General features: G+C 45.9%; 1 protein-coding gene across 15 annotated transcripts in view; it reads right to left on the reverse strand.

Annotated features, from left to right (window-relative positions):
* Nucleotides 1–13333, reverse strand: part of gphnb (gephyrin b) — an 88723-nt gene extending 75390 nt beyond the window's left edge. For all 15 annotated transcript variants that reach the window (XM_070986838.1, XM_070986830.1, XM_070986831.1 and 12 more), the window contains exon 1: nucleotides 13192–13333. In XM_070986838.1, the coding sequence (XP_070842939.1) occupies nucleotides 13192–13255 (64 nt within the window). In that variant the 5' untranslated portion in view covers nucleotides 13256–13333. The remainder of the gene's footprint in view (nucleotides 1–13191) is intronic.
* Between the last annotated feature and the right edge of the window lie 812 nt (nucleotides 13334–14145).

The following is a 14145-nucleotide window of genomic DNA, read 5'->3' on the forward strand; positions in this document are numbered from 1 at the left end:
CCTCTGTGTCTCACTGTATGTTGGAGCAGAAGGAAGCCTGGGGGCAAGGGGGGGTGGAGGGGCGACTGCCTAATAGAGTGCTCCACTTGCCATATTTCACACATCTCATCACTTATCCCACTGAGACACACACACATGTACATGTCAGTGCAGGGGAAACCGAGAGGGAAGCCCCTGGAGGAGTCAGAACATACAGGGGGTTTTTCAGGGTTCGGTTCGCCTGTGATGCTCTTAAGCAACTGAAACCTGTGAATTCTAATTATTAGGCTAATTTGTATGAAGGGAAATAAGTCTCACTACTATTATACTACTATATTAAGATATAATATGTATATGTGTTATTATTATTAATCCTTTTGGGGCATCCTGGTTGCCTAGGTGTTGAGTTGCCAACTTTTTCAAGTCCATTGTCAAGTATGTAATAAAAATAAATTTGCTCAGTTAGTCAGTTAATGACTGATGTCCATCAGTCCAAAACCCAACGATGTTTGATTAAAATTTGACAAATCAGAGAAAAGAGGCAAAGACTAAAACTATTAATTGTTCATCAAAATATTTGCTGATTAATTTGGCTGATTAATTTGGCTAAAGTGGCTGATTCATCGTTTCATCAGACATCGTCTGATCCTCTCATGTGTGCTGCCTTTAAGTGCTGGTGGCAAACTCGGACGTCTGAGGTTTCACCGCGCTCATGTGGAATTTCCAAGTGGGTCACTAGTGCCGAGACGTATTTCTCTCCATAAACCTGCTGCCACAATAAGAGAAGACGGAATACAAAAGAACAGGTGGGGCAATGAAGCAGAACGGAGGAAATTGAGTGAGAAACTCCCTGAGTCACTCGCTCAAACGTACACAGTCATGTGCCGAGATTGAAAAAAACCCACCCGTCATGCCTGTTGTAGGACCATAAATGATGCAAAAGGGCAACAAAGCTGTCGAGCTGTGCCACGTCATGTCAATCAAACCATTTCTTGTGTTAATGTGTTGAGCATTTGTGGCTGTGATGTGTGCGTGTGCATGTGTGAGTGTGTGGGCGGGTGTCTATTAACATTTGATTCCCAGGTGCCATGATCTGAAAGGGTTTTGTGGTAGAAGCGGAAAAGGCATGACGCTGAATAATGGAGGAGAATGGGAGAACACCTTGACCGCACACGCGCACACACACACACACACACACACACACACACACACACACACACACACACACACACACACACACACACACACACACACACACACACACACACCGGGCTGAGGTCGGCCATCAAACACACCTCGTTAGGGAGAAGCTGGCCTCCTCCATTATTCACATGTACATGCTCCCCTCGCGCTGCTTGCTCCCTCGCTTTGCTGGGGAGATGGAGCAAGTTAAGCGCAGACAGACAGCAATGGTAAAAAAGTGAGAAAGGTGGACCGAGAAAGGGAGAGAGGTGAGGAGACGGGGACCAAAATAGCGAGCAGGAAAAATGGAGATGTTTTTTATTTAGATAAAATGGGATTTCGTTTTTATTTTATTTAACCAGGAGTGAAGCTCGCGGGGTGCCCTTGATCGAGTCCCCTGACCCCAGCTGCTCCAGTGTGGCAGCTCAGTGGCCAGCAGATGAGACTGTGGTTGTACTGGGCATCTTCCAGGTGTGAGTGCATGCAACTGTGCAAAAAAAAAAAAAAAAAAAAGCCTTCCTTTCAGTGAAACTAAATAAATAACCGTTAAAAAAATTAACAAATTACAGAATCAAAAAACATTCATCAGCGTTCAAAGCATCGACAGCCAGATGTCTTTCCTTCCAAGTCGTTTAGAAGTGCCTCACATGAAACCGTTGAGACCAGCTCCTGAAGATTCAGGTGATTTTGCATCTGATTCCAAGCAGAGGGAGCAGCAAACTGCACTGCACTGTTTCCCAGTTCAGTACAGAATTAAAGGACAGTCAGTAGGAATAAGTCTCAGGAGCAAAAACAATAACTTCCCACACTTTTTTGAAGGATGTAGATGAAAGCAGACCAAGAATAGCCTTATTAACACAACCCTGATTCCAAAAAAGGAGCGCAAAGCATAAATCAAACAGAATATGATCATTTGTTTTGACATTTGCTCAGTTGAAAACAGCACAGAGATGATATATTTAATGTTTGACCTCATCAGCTTCATTGATTTTTTTGTGAATATCTGCTTATTCTGAATGTGATGCAGCAAAACGTTTCAAACAAGTTGGGACGGGAGCAACTAAAGACTGGGAAAGATGTGGAACGCTCCAAAAACACCTGTTTGGATCATTCCACAGGTAAACAGGTTCGTTGATAACAGGTGAGAGTATCATGATTTGGTATGAAAGGAGCATCCTGGAAAGGCTCAGTCGTTCACAAGCGAGGATGGAGCGAGGTTCACCACTTTGTGAACACATGATTTAGTGAAGGATATTACTACATGAGCTCAGGAAGACTTTGGAAAACCACTGTCTGTAAATTGTTTGAGTCATGACTTTTTTTTTTTAGAATTGGGTTTGTACTGTAGGAATGTACCAATGGGTAACTCTATGTGTGGACAAGGCAGAACATCCAACCTGAGCAAGCAAAAAGTGATGGTGAGTAAGGGCTTTACGTCTCAGTGCTGCATGGTAGACAGTGTCCAGTGTGTGCAGGCGCTGCGAAGGTGCATGCAGAAGGAGTGAATGAGCTTTATTCATCTCTAAACTCCCAAGTCTTGTAACACTCGTCAAACTCGATTTCAATTATCATTGATATGGAATTGATTAGTGAAATTGATGTAAATATAAATGTGTGAGCAAGCCAGTGACTGATATAATTACTGTCAATTATGAATGCAATCACAGCGCTCGCTCCACAGCAACTGTAAACACTGCGGGGAAAAGCCTTTTTAATTGGGAACCATCAAACATAACATCGATTGTGGACACCCCCCCACCCCAACATCCTCTCTCCTCGGCGTGTGTCACCTTTCGCCACGACTGAAATAGAAACATTTCTCCCCAATTCAGACGACAGAGGTTCCCGGAAGCATGTGTCACACGCATCAATCAAGGCGTCGCACCTCGACATGGCCGCTCTCGTGGCCTCGGGAAGGAGGGATGGAAGGAGAGAGGGAGGGGGGTTTGAACAAGTGACAAGCCAGTGGACACCCTGGCAGCGTGTCAGGGAGGAGAGGAAGGGGCCGTTGCCAAGGGTGACAGCCAGAAGTCACACAGCGCTACACCTCTTCCCAGCGGTGCTCTCCCACCTCCCTCGTACAAACGCTCCCCTTCCTTCTTATGAATGCTCGATCAGATTATGCGTCGCTGCGTGACGCTTCCTAACCTCAAGCTTTTCTATTGGGTGCTATTTGCAGAAATTAAATGGGATGTATTTCTCCCTCGCTTGTCACACTTTGACTTGCTCTCTCTGTTCCACCTCGACCCTCTTCGAACTGCACCCAACTCTCTTTCTGTTTGCCAAACAACAACAAAACATCAAAATGCTGAAAATCTGAGCGATGTTGACATAAATGAAGTTCCCTGTCTCTTCTTGCAGTGAGGAGGATTTAATGGCTGCTGCACTGCATTGAAGATCTAAGCAGTTGTTCTCCTCACAGTCCTGTCAGCGCTGATGTTCCAGGAAGGAGACAAAACTGTTGCTTCTTAATTATTAAGCTGATTAAAACATTGAAAAGCTCGCTTTTTGCATTAAAACATTAAGCATGACACGTAATGGTCGGGTACAGTCCATGTTTGCAACTGGGGAAACAATTTGTTGCATCATTAGCATATAGCTGTGCAGCCATATTCAAAGTAATTAGTAAGTGATCATTTTTCAAGAAAACATTTTGAATCTACTGCCTGTGACTGCCTGTTTCCTGGTGTGTAAACTTATTGTTGCTACAATAATAGTAATAATAATAATAACAATAATTGTAATAATAAGAAAAGAATAATAATTTTTTTTTAACTTTCAATCATCAATATGTTTACTGTGCATTTGAGTGCTTTTAGACAATCAATGCATCAACAATCATAATACATGTTGTTCTAAAATGCAGCCTTCTGCACTTCTGGTACTTCTGATATCCTGATGCTCATACTTTTGTACTTTAACTTAAGTAAGATTTTGGCTACAGGACTTCCTCCACCACTGCTGACAAAGGAGAAAATGCAGCTAGATCTCTGGTAAAATAAGTGTTGCAGTTAAATGACTTGTGTGTGGATTTGTGGATAAATATAATGTAAGGTTACTGTGTGTTGGCTTTTAAATGGCTTACAGTGTACTGCTGAGACTTGTTAGCGTAGCCCCTGCTCTCAATGAGAAACTCCCTGTGACATCAGGACCCCATCAGCCTGTGATAGATGCCAGATACAGGCGAGCTGACCTCCTCCCCTGAGTGAAACATGAGAGAGGTATGCATTTCAGACACCTCTTAGATGAGGACTGATAAAGACGTGAGGAGGTATGGCTGCGAACGGGGGCTACTAATGAATCAATGACTTTTTTCCCTGTTTTTTTTTTTACTCATCCCTCCTGCATCCTTCGGTCCCTCCATCCCTTCAGCCCTAATTAACACCTCAAGCCAGGACACGGGATCCAGCGGCAGCGGACCACAAAGTGACTCATCAGTTAAAACCCACCACTGTATCTTTTATCTCAATCTCTATCGCCATCACTCAGCGGCTTCTCTGCTTGCACAGGTTATCACAAGGGATTGACCCAAGCAGAGAAAGGGGGGGACCAAACTGCTGTCTCTCTGAGGTAGTGTAAAAAAGAAAACAGAAATAAATCAGAAAGCGTCTTTTGTCTGAAAAGCAAAAGGGTCTTTGAAACATTACAGGTGCATCAGCTGCAGGGTTTAACTGCACAATACATGTATCAACCCTGTGGAAAGACAGGAAATAATTAGATTTCAATCCAATAGTAAAAGGACCGAGCATTTAGATGTTTAATAGAAATTGTTTCCAAATTAGGAACATGGAACATTTTCAAAATGCACCACCAAAAAATCTCCCCAAAGGCCAAATTAAACTCCTCCGTCCACATTCATTTGGTGATAGATTTGGCGAGGAAAAGGCTTGCACTGGAGATGGCTTTGCAAGATCATAAAATGCAAATCAGGTATTACAAAAAATTCAGAAGAATAATTAAGATTTCATTAAACTTTCTTTTTACTGTCCACCAATCAGAAACTCATATGGAACCACGACGAGCCAAAGCAGATCAATCACTGTTCTCGCTGTGTCCATGTAGCCAGCTAGCTCTTATGTGTACTTTTGTTTTTGAAGAAGTGCATTTAAAACTGAACTTTACATGAAGTCTCTATGCTTGCGCTGCTTTATGTGCCTAACTGTGACCCAAAGCATGTTTTTATGCAAGAGTCTGACACTGTTTTACACTAGAAACTACATTGATTGTGTATTAGACTCCAAAGGAGGCCTAAAGCTGCTGCTAACATGCTTCTTTTGCTACACAGGCTACATTGTGTTTGCAGGGCATACTGTAATTTCAGCCAATTACGATTGAAAACACTATAATTTATGCTAGCCATAGCCTTCGCTGTAGGCTAATGGTACAGAATATAGATGCTAATCACAGAAAGCTAACAGTATAGACAGCACCAGCAGTCAGCTAATCACCACAATGGGCAGAAAAGCTCTTAAACAATGCTGAAACTCCCTAAACTGAACATGCATTAAAAGCTTTATGAAAGACTTAGCAAGAAGCATTATTAGCATAAAAAATTAGAAAAAGATGTCGAAAACGTAGCAGTATTCCACTTGCTCAAGCCTCACTGGCTACAGTGTAGAGATGGAAAATTCCACGCTTCTACAAAATTTGACTTGTTATAGCTTTTGGCGTGCACAGAGGATTTCACCTGTCATGACCCGAGAGGCTGCACATCACATGAATGTAAAGGTTTGGACATACAGTAGCTACTTCACCAGCCATCAAACACTTGCTGGAAGGTGTTACGACTCATTCCAGAATAGTATTTCCTGTTTATCACCCAAACAAAAATAGAAAACAATAGCTTCAAGCTCTGCATGTCCTATGCCTGTTTTTCTGTCAAAACAAGATAAGTGCTGACACTAAAAAGCACCAGCGTCTCTTTTGCTCTTTTGCTTCCTCCCAAAAATATCGAGTGTAATCTTTCCTCTTTGTTTTCCGCTATGCTAGCCTCCTGCGATTATCACCTCAAATGAATGACAGACTGTAACACTGCTTTAGGCCAGGAGGGAGTGGGAACCGACCAGCTCTCCTACACCTACGCATCCAGTCTGGGAATAGCTTTCCAGGCGGCCCCGATGGAGCTCTTCTCTGGAGAGATGACAGGAGCCTACGAGAGCAGAGGAGACGCTGCTCCCTGTCCGCCAAATACCGTCTGCCTCTTGTTCTAACTTACAATTAAAGACCCTTTACAGCGAGGGAGGATTACTTCCAGGGGCTGTGGAAGCAGAGAGAAAGAGAGAGACAAGAAAGGGGTGTGTGCAAAAAGGGGAGGAGAGTCACCTCCTCCCGCCCCAGCACGCACTCCACTCCCCACTACTCGACGCTGAAAATAATTCCTTTGCGGTGAGGACTTAATTTTCATTCTGTGTTCGTGTCCCTGATCCTGTATTGTCTATTCTGGTCACGTGGTCCGCCTGCCTTACTGCTGTCCACTGTCACAGCTGTGTGTGTGTGTGTGTGTGTGTGTGTGTGTGTGTGTGTGTGTGTGTGTGTGTGTGTGATGCAGAGAGAGAGAGAGAACAAGCGAGAGGAGGGTCAGTCTGTGTTCAAACTACTGCTACAGCGCGAGCCCCACCCAAACGGAAGATAAATCCTCGGATGACCACATGCAAACAAAGAGCTTAAATATATTTCTCCTCTGCCTTTCTCCTGCTCCCATTTTGTCTTCTTGGATCCCAATGTTATCAATATTTCTGATTTCACAGTGCATGTCAAGGTTGATAACCTTGAAAGTGTGAACCAAATTTGGCTAAAAGATGATTTAAAAATATTGGAATTTGATGAGGAATAAGAAGCACGAACAAGAGTATCCCCAATTCCCCCCCCCCCCCTTTTAGCTCCTCTGCTCTAAGTGTATCCCTCTCAAACCAGCATATTGTTGAACAGATGCCCACATATTGTTGCAAGGGAACACCCCAGTACTGTAGCAGCTTACAGATGATTCAACCACAGACAGACACAGAGAGTTGGGTCAAAGCATGAAAAAAAGCAGGAATAAAATCATGCTAGTGGGTAGACTCACGCCTGGGGCTCTCTGATTCCCATCCAAAACACGTATCTTTATATCACCAGTGAACCGAATGTTAACAGCTACTTTGTGTTTTTGTTATCCAGTCATGATAACAGCTATGTCAGGATGTTACGTCTGGCTGTCTCTGCGTCGAAAATGGGGAGGAATAATAACGCTGCGATGCTAATGGGAGCACAGGCGGGCTAGTGGCCATGAGGGAGTTAGCAAAGGCTTCACAAATAAGCAGGTGGACTGAGTGGTCTTAAGGCACTTGATTTAGGCTCTGATGATTTCATCGGTGAAGTGTCTTTAAACACCAAACTCCCATCTGATCTTTCATTCTACATCTTTCTTGAGAACCGTCAAAATAACATCCATTTGATGTCCGTTTCGGGGTCTGCTTTACAGTCAGATGGTGTATTTTTGTCGTTCCCCACGGACAACTGGCCAAATGCAGACAATGTGATATTACCAATGCTACAATTGAGTTTGAGAGCAGAGGGTTTTTCAGGTGTCTCGGCTTAGAATATCAAAGTCCCCCGTAATACGGTCCTTGTCAAAGCTAACTGCAGCTGGCTTGACGAGCCTGTCGACAGATATTTGCTTCCGTCCGACACGTGTTGCCGTCAGCTCTGCTTTCTCCACGAGTGAGGAGGTCAGTGGTGGCAACATATTTCATGCTAGTATCACAATATTAATAAAAAAAATGTTCTTCTGGTATCTCTCTCTCTCACTCTCTCTCTCTCTATATATATACACATATATCCTAATATGGTAAAAATATGCAAAATTACACTTAAAATTCAGCTGCATGGTTAACAGAATCCACTATTATGCATTATGATAGAAAACTCTTACAGACAGAGAAAGGCATTCTGGGAGATGTAGGAAATCACTGAAACGTTTAAAACAAGATGACATGATTTCAGGTGCAGTCAGTGCACGATAATGCTGAATTATTGCCTGGCCCTTATTCACACAACCCCCCCATGCAGGCCTCAAAGCCAAGCAGTTTGACTCACAAAAATTGGCCATTGTGTTAGCTGGTCAGTTTAATCTACTTTGGTGTACTTTGCAACAACAATAATACAAATTCTTATCAAATGGAATAGCACAACCTTCCATATTGCTCGCAACACGTGAAACCCAAAGCTAAAATGCTCATGCACACTAGCACTCATAGAGGTGACAGCGTTCTGGTAAATGTAGTCATTTCCTAACTGGGACTATAAGCAGACAGCAGTCAGAGTGTCACAGTCTGATGATGTTGTGCGTACGACTGTAGCTGTCCTTTAATTGCAAAACCCTTGACTTGCATTGTAGACAGTAGATTGAGTCATTCAGAAAGAGACGGCGAGAGGAGACTGCTCCATAACCTGGCAGCCACCCACGCCATCGACTGACAGATGATGGAGTCTCCTAGTTTTGGTCAAGGTGCTCTGGCACGCAAGGCCGCCTCTTGCTGACTTGACTCCTGTTTCTCTAGTGAGCCTCTTTAGTGCCTGAGCTGTTAAGGTGAGCTTGGGACAAACTCCAGAGATTAAATTATGTGGAAAAGCAGATTAAATAGTTATTATCCCATCTGCAGCCAGACAAGTACACACACAAGCAGGCAGGCATACATGTTTGCAAACCACGTGTGCGCAGGCAAGCAAAGGTGGGATACACACACGCACACACACGTAATTTACACAAGAGGATAAATCATCTTCAACAAATCACATATTTCGTTTGGGGCTGCGCAGTTTTGTGTGGCCATTCATCATATATTCCTTCAATATGGGCCATTATGAAAATGTGCTTTTCTCCGCCTGCTTTCTAGGACAATCCTTCACCTCTTCAACAGCCCAGCAAAATGCAGACCACATATGATTAACAAAACCGACCACCGCTCCGCCAAAATAAAAGCTTCCACCCATTCTGAAGGGAGTCACGGAATTAGTTCTACTTAACAGAGGGACTTTGGGAGCGATCTAAATGTGGTTGTTTTGGGAAGCCTGCCTGCCGTCGATTCATGTCTTTCTGATAGACATGTAAGTTTAGAGAGCCACCCACACATCCCTGAGCCTCTCTCAGTTGTTACAACCGAGGGAGATAGAAAAAGAGCAAAACAAAAAAAAAAAATTAGAGAGACAGAGAAGAGGGTAAAAATGTGTGCTGTCTGTCGCAGAGTGGAGCTTTTCCTGCCCTGCCTCTGTGTTGGAAGCTCGGTGCTGAGTGTGTGTGTCCACGTCTCTTTGAGGAAGGGCTGGAGTTAACCCACTCACACTCAGCAGCCGGCATCAATGGGCCTTTCTATGGGCTGTGAATCAAGCCACACATCCAAGAGCATCCATGGTCCATGCATGGAGAGCTGCTGTATAATAACACATCATGTATGGCCCCACACATACACACTGGCTTTACACAGATTAAAAGCCACCGAATGCCTTTTCCAGGGCTCCCCCCCCATGTGTGTATGTGTGTAAACATGGGAGGTATGCATACAGTAGCTATATTTGGGGCTGGGGGGATTTGCTAAGCTGTGTTTTCCAGCCAGAGCTCAGTATTAGTGCATAAAGACAAAGAGCAGAGCAGAGTCACATGCATATGCACACATCGCACATGCAAAAGGCACACACACACGGGACGTGCATTTGCACACTCATGTGCATACAGATCATGTGGGTAGAGGGTTTCCTAGAAAAGTCTGATAAACACCGCTTTAAATCAGTACAGATGTTTGTATTATAAATGAATGCTCTACATCATCCTGAATCAGACTAGCAAACTAGGATCTCCACAAGAAAGTAAATGAATATGTCTGAAACACTAATTTATCTCTGCAGCGCTTGTACAGTCCTTTGCCTGTCACAAACTTGAGGCCACAACTCACCACCTCTTCATTTACGACTGCATCCCTGAATACACACATGCATCAAGCGATGAAGGTGCGCATATTTAGCTGAAGTGAGTGAGTGCTTAGCCAGACCCTGAGGCAGGCCCAGGGAGACGGACCCAGGACAATTAAAACTCAACAGGAAGAAACACCGACGGGCCGCTGAGCACTCATGCATCAAAATACACAAACACACAGCGCACGTACGCACAGGTAGACAGAGGAAAAACAAAATAAACACACACATCACAACAGGATGAGCACAGCGTGAGGAGCTTTCATCCACTCCTAACAAAGGTCACATTTTCAGTGTGACATCTCTGACAAGCGACAGCGTGTTCACCCCAATTATCCTGTTTCAAGTCCCCCCCCCTTGCAAATGAACCCCACCTCTTATTCAAACATTCCACCAAACACACAGATTATTTCACACACACACACACACACACACACACACACACACACACACACACACACACACACACACACACACACACACACACACACACACACACACACACACACACACACACACGTCAGCTTCAGCTCCCCTGCACTGTGTGTCCAGGGTCTAAACAGAGATGTCCCCTGGGCTCTGTCACCTGTCTAGAGGGATGTGGGGCTAAGTGATGGAAGAGGGTGAGCCAAGGTCTCATCTCCTCCCCGGTGACTGAATGCAGGAGTGGACTGCTGACCTTTGACCCTCGCAGGAAGGGAGATTGAGCACTGCTCTGGACCCCATTAGCATTCTGCTCACACAGGCCCCGTAACACAGCAGACTAACGGCATGAACGCTGTGGATGGAGAAGACTGAGGTGTGGCGACAAAGGTTCTTGCGGTATCTAGTCAGATCTAGTCGACCTGAATATTTGGAGCTTGGCTTCCTCATGGCAGCACAGCAGGGGAGTTCTTGCTGTCAAAATACATCATCTCACAAAAAAAGAGAGAGAAAGAAAAAAAATCACACAGCGGTCTTTGTAGCCATGAGTAATACTGCCACGATTAGATTCTTAAAAGGCTAAGGGTCAGGTAAAACATGGCAACTTAATGCCACTGTGTACCCCCCCCCCCCCCCCCCCATTTTCCCCCCTCCCTCCTTTGATGCGTTGTTTCCCTGACAGTGCAAGACCTCCTACTCCATATAAACACACAAATACATCAAAAAGACAAATAAGCCTGTCGGTTGTGTCTCTGCGCGTCTCAAATCGGCATATGTATGCGAGAATTGTCAACACTGCACAGCGAGATCAAACTGGCAATCTGTCACTACGCTGGGGATACAGTTGGGGATTCAAGTGACTGATGACACGTATAGAAATTAACCCCCCCTGATGTGGCATGGGCATTGATGTAGTGTTTAAAAAAATGGGGGGAGGGGGGCAATACTCTGACCTCCAAAACAAGGCAGGCAACCACCTGGATGAACAAAATCCAACGTGAAAGTCTTAAAACACTCATCAGTTTGTGACCATTTTCTCCCAAAATCCTCTTCACACAGCCATGTCAACCCCCCCCCCCCCCCCAAAAAAAATGATGATGGAGTGACTTAAGATGGGTTTATCCTCCTCTACACGCCTGGGTGTATCTATCTGATGCAGTATTTACCGTGGTAGGGTCAGTACCGCACTGATTTGTGAGTGACGCTGGATTTCAGCACCACGGACAGCGCGCTGCCTCCCTCTCCCTCTCCAGCGCGAGGAGAGGAAGAGGAGGAGGAGGAGGAGGGATGGAGAAGGAGACGACGGGTGGTTGTGGTGTTGGTGTTGTTGGTGGTGGGGGTTTCCCTGGCAGATTTCAGGAGAGGGTCTACACAGTCATTCCTCTATCGCTGCACATCGCCTACCACCTCCTCCGTGCTGGATTTCCATACGGAGGAATACCGTGTGTGAGATCACGGCTTTCATGAAATATTGATCGAGCGAGCCTCGCACAGGATGGACAGAGAGAGAGAGAGAGAGAGAGAGAGAGAGAGAGAGAGAGAGAGAAGGAGAGATGGGGGGGGGGGGGTATTCCTCTGGACAGCCTTTATCATGCATCCACCCCACCACCATCACCACCCTCCCTCGCTCTCCACATCCTTCAGAAAATTTAATTCACTTTCCGATCATGACAGCAACCGCTGGATTCGCCTGGCGTGATGTTTGACGATCAGAAACATGACAAAGCAGAAGGCTACACACACACACACACACACACACACACACACACACACACACACACACACACACACACACACACACACACAGGGAGAAAGAAAAATGAAGGCCGGCGACGACCACATCGCACACCATCCGCCGCCTCATAGCCGCGCATTGCATCCAAGCGCAGAACGCTTCCAGTGTTGGTGAGTGAGAGACGCGCCGTCATCGCGCTGCGTTTGGAGGAATGTCAGGAGGATTTACCCGTGTGTTCAGCCCCACCAAAGCCGAGCCGGAGCCGGGATCATGTGTCATGCAAACTCCTCGGCCGGCACTGTCATTCACAAAACGAGCCACATCCGACGTCTGCGCGCATTTTCACAAATTTCCCCAGCTCATCCGCTGCTCTTAATAGGCCGAGGATGCGCTCATCACCACCGACACCACCACCGACACCACATCCACCTTCAGCAACTGTCGTGAGCGACACTTCAAAAATCGCTGCGCTCAGCTGGGTGTCAATAATGCAATCTATAGCCCGAGCGTCTTTAGCGGCGACACAACACACGGTCAGCTGTAATTTTCAGCTCTGACAAGCAGATAGGGACATGAATTATTCAACACACATAAACTGAGCTCTTCTTCTTCGGCAGGGGAAACGGGCTCGACGAGAAATCTACATGAGCGGACACAAACCGATGCGGAGCCCACATTTAGCGCTTCCACCGCATAAGCGCTGGATGTAATGTGGCACGTAGATGAATGCTCACCGGCAAAAGAGCGGAGCGAAAAAAAGGGTTTAAATCAGAGGCTGCAAAAGCCAGCGAGAGAGCGAGAGCCGCCGCCGCCGCCACGCAAAAACCAGCCGACATGTATGAAGATCCGGGCGGACAGCCGGCGGAAATGAATTCATGGAAATATGAGCAAAATGTGAAAAGGGCGATGGGCATTTCTGCGTTTACCTGTCAAGACTCCGACCCGGATTTGGTGGTCGTGGTTCGTTAAAATCATCCCGTCTGACGCCATGTTCAGCAGCGCTGTCGCCCGCACCGAGAACTCACGGCAGGGCCCAGAGCCGATCGCATCGAACTTAGTGGGGAGAGGGAGGGGAGGAGGAGGAAGAGGAGGGGGAGGAGGAGGAAGAGGAGGAAGAGATGGAGGAGGAGGGCTGGGATACAAGCATTAAAAAAAGAAAAGAAAAAAAAAACAGCCAGACGAGATGAGTAGAGAGCCGAGCGATCATCGGGACACCTACAGATAAGCGGGCAGGATGCGGGGGCCGTTTAAACCGCACACATCACTCAGCTGGCCGCCTGCCACGGTAGTAGTGTGGATCCCAGATTAAGTCTTATGGAGACCACTATTGATTTTCTGTGAAGGCTTTTAGGGGAGACGGACTCGCAGTACGTCTGCAGACGCCACTTTCTCATGTCATGCATTTTGATGTTGACTTTCAGATCCCTGCTGCTCAGATGCCTCAAGTTTGACCTCTAACCTGATGCATGACAGTATCAGGTCTCCAATCTGAAAGGGCCTCATACGGGCCCCCGTAAAAATCCCCACCCCCAACCTCTGCCAGATGCACCCCTGCTTTTAGAGATTAAAGGGCCCCCTCTAAGAGCCAGCGGCAGCACCCCAGAGATGCGTCGGCTACGTCTCAATGCAGATAGAGGAGATCTCAGTCTGACCTGTAAAAATGCAATGACATCCCCGGGCAAAAAAAAAAAACCGCTGCTATTCATAGACTGGCTGCACGCTTCCATGGTGTGTAATTCCTCTTGTTTATTCTCATGGAAAGAAAATGCCCATCCTCCAGCTTCTGTTGGGAATCTATCAATATACATAATTCATTAACACACGTGCATGAGCACAGTAACCGTGGCAAGAAATGGGGCAACTCCTCCAGCTTGACTGGC

This window comes from Chaetodon trifascialis, chromosome 19, assembly GCF_039877785.1.
Source record: "Chaetodon trifascialis isolate fChaTrf1 chromosome 19, fChaTrf1.hap1, whole genome shotgun sequence".
In the NCBI taxonomy this organism is placed as follows: domain Eukaryota; kingdom Metazoa; phylum Chordata; class Actinopteri; order Chaetodontiformes; family Chaetodontidae; genus Chaetodon; species Chaetodon trifascialis.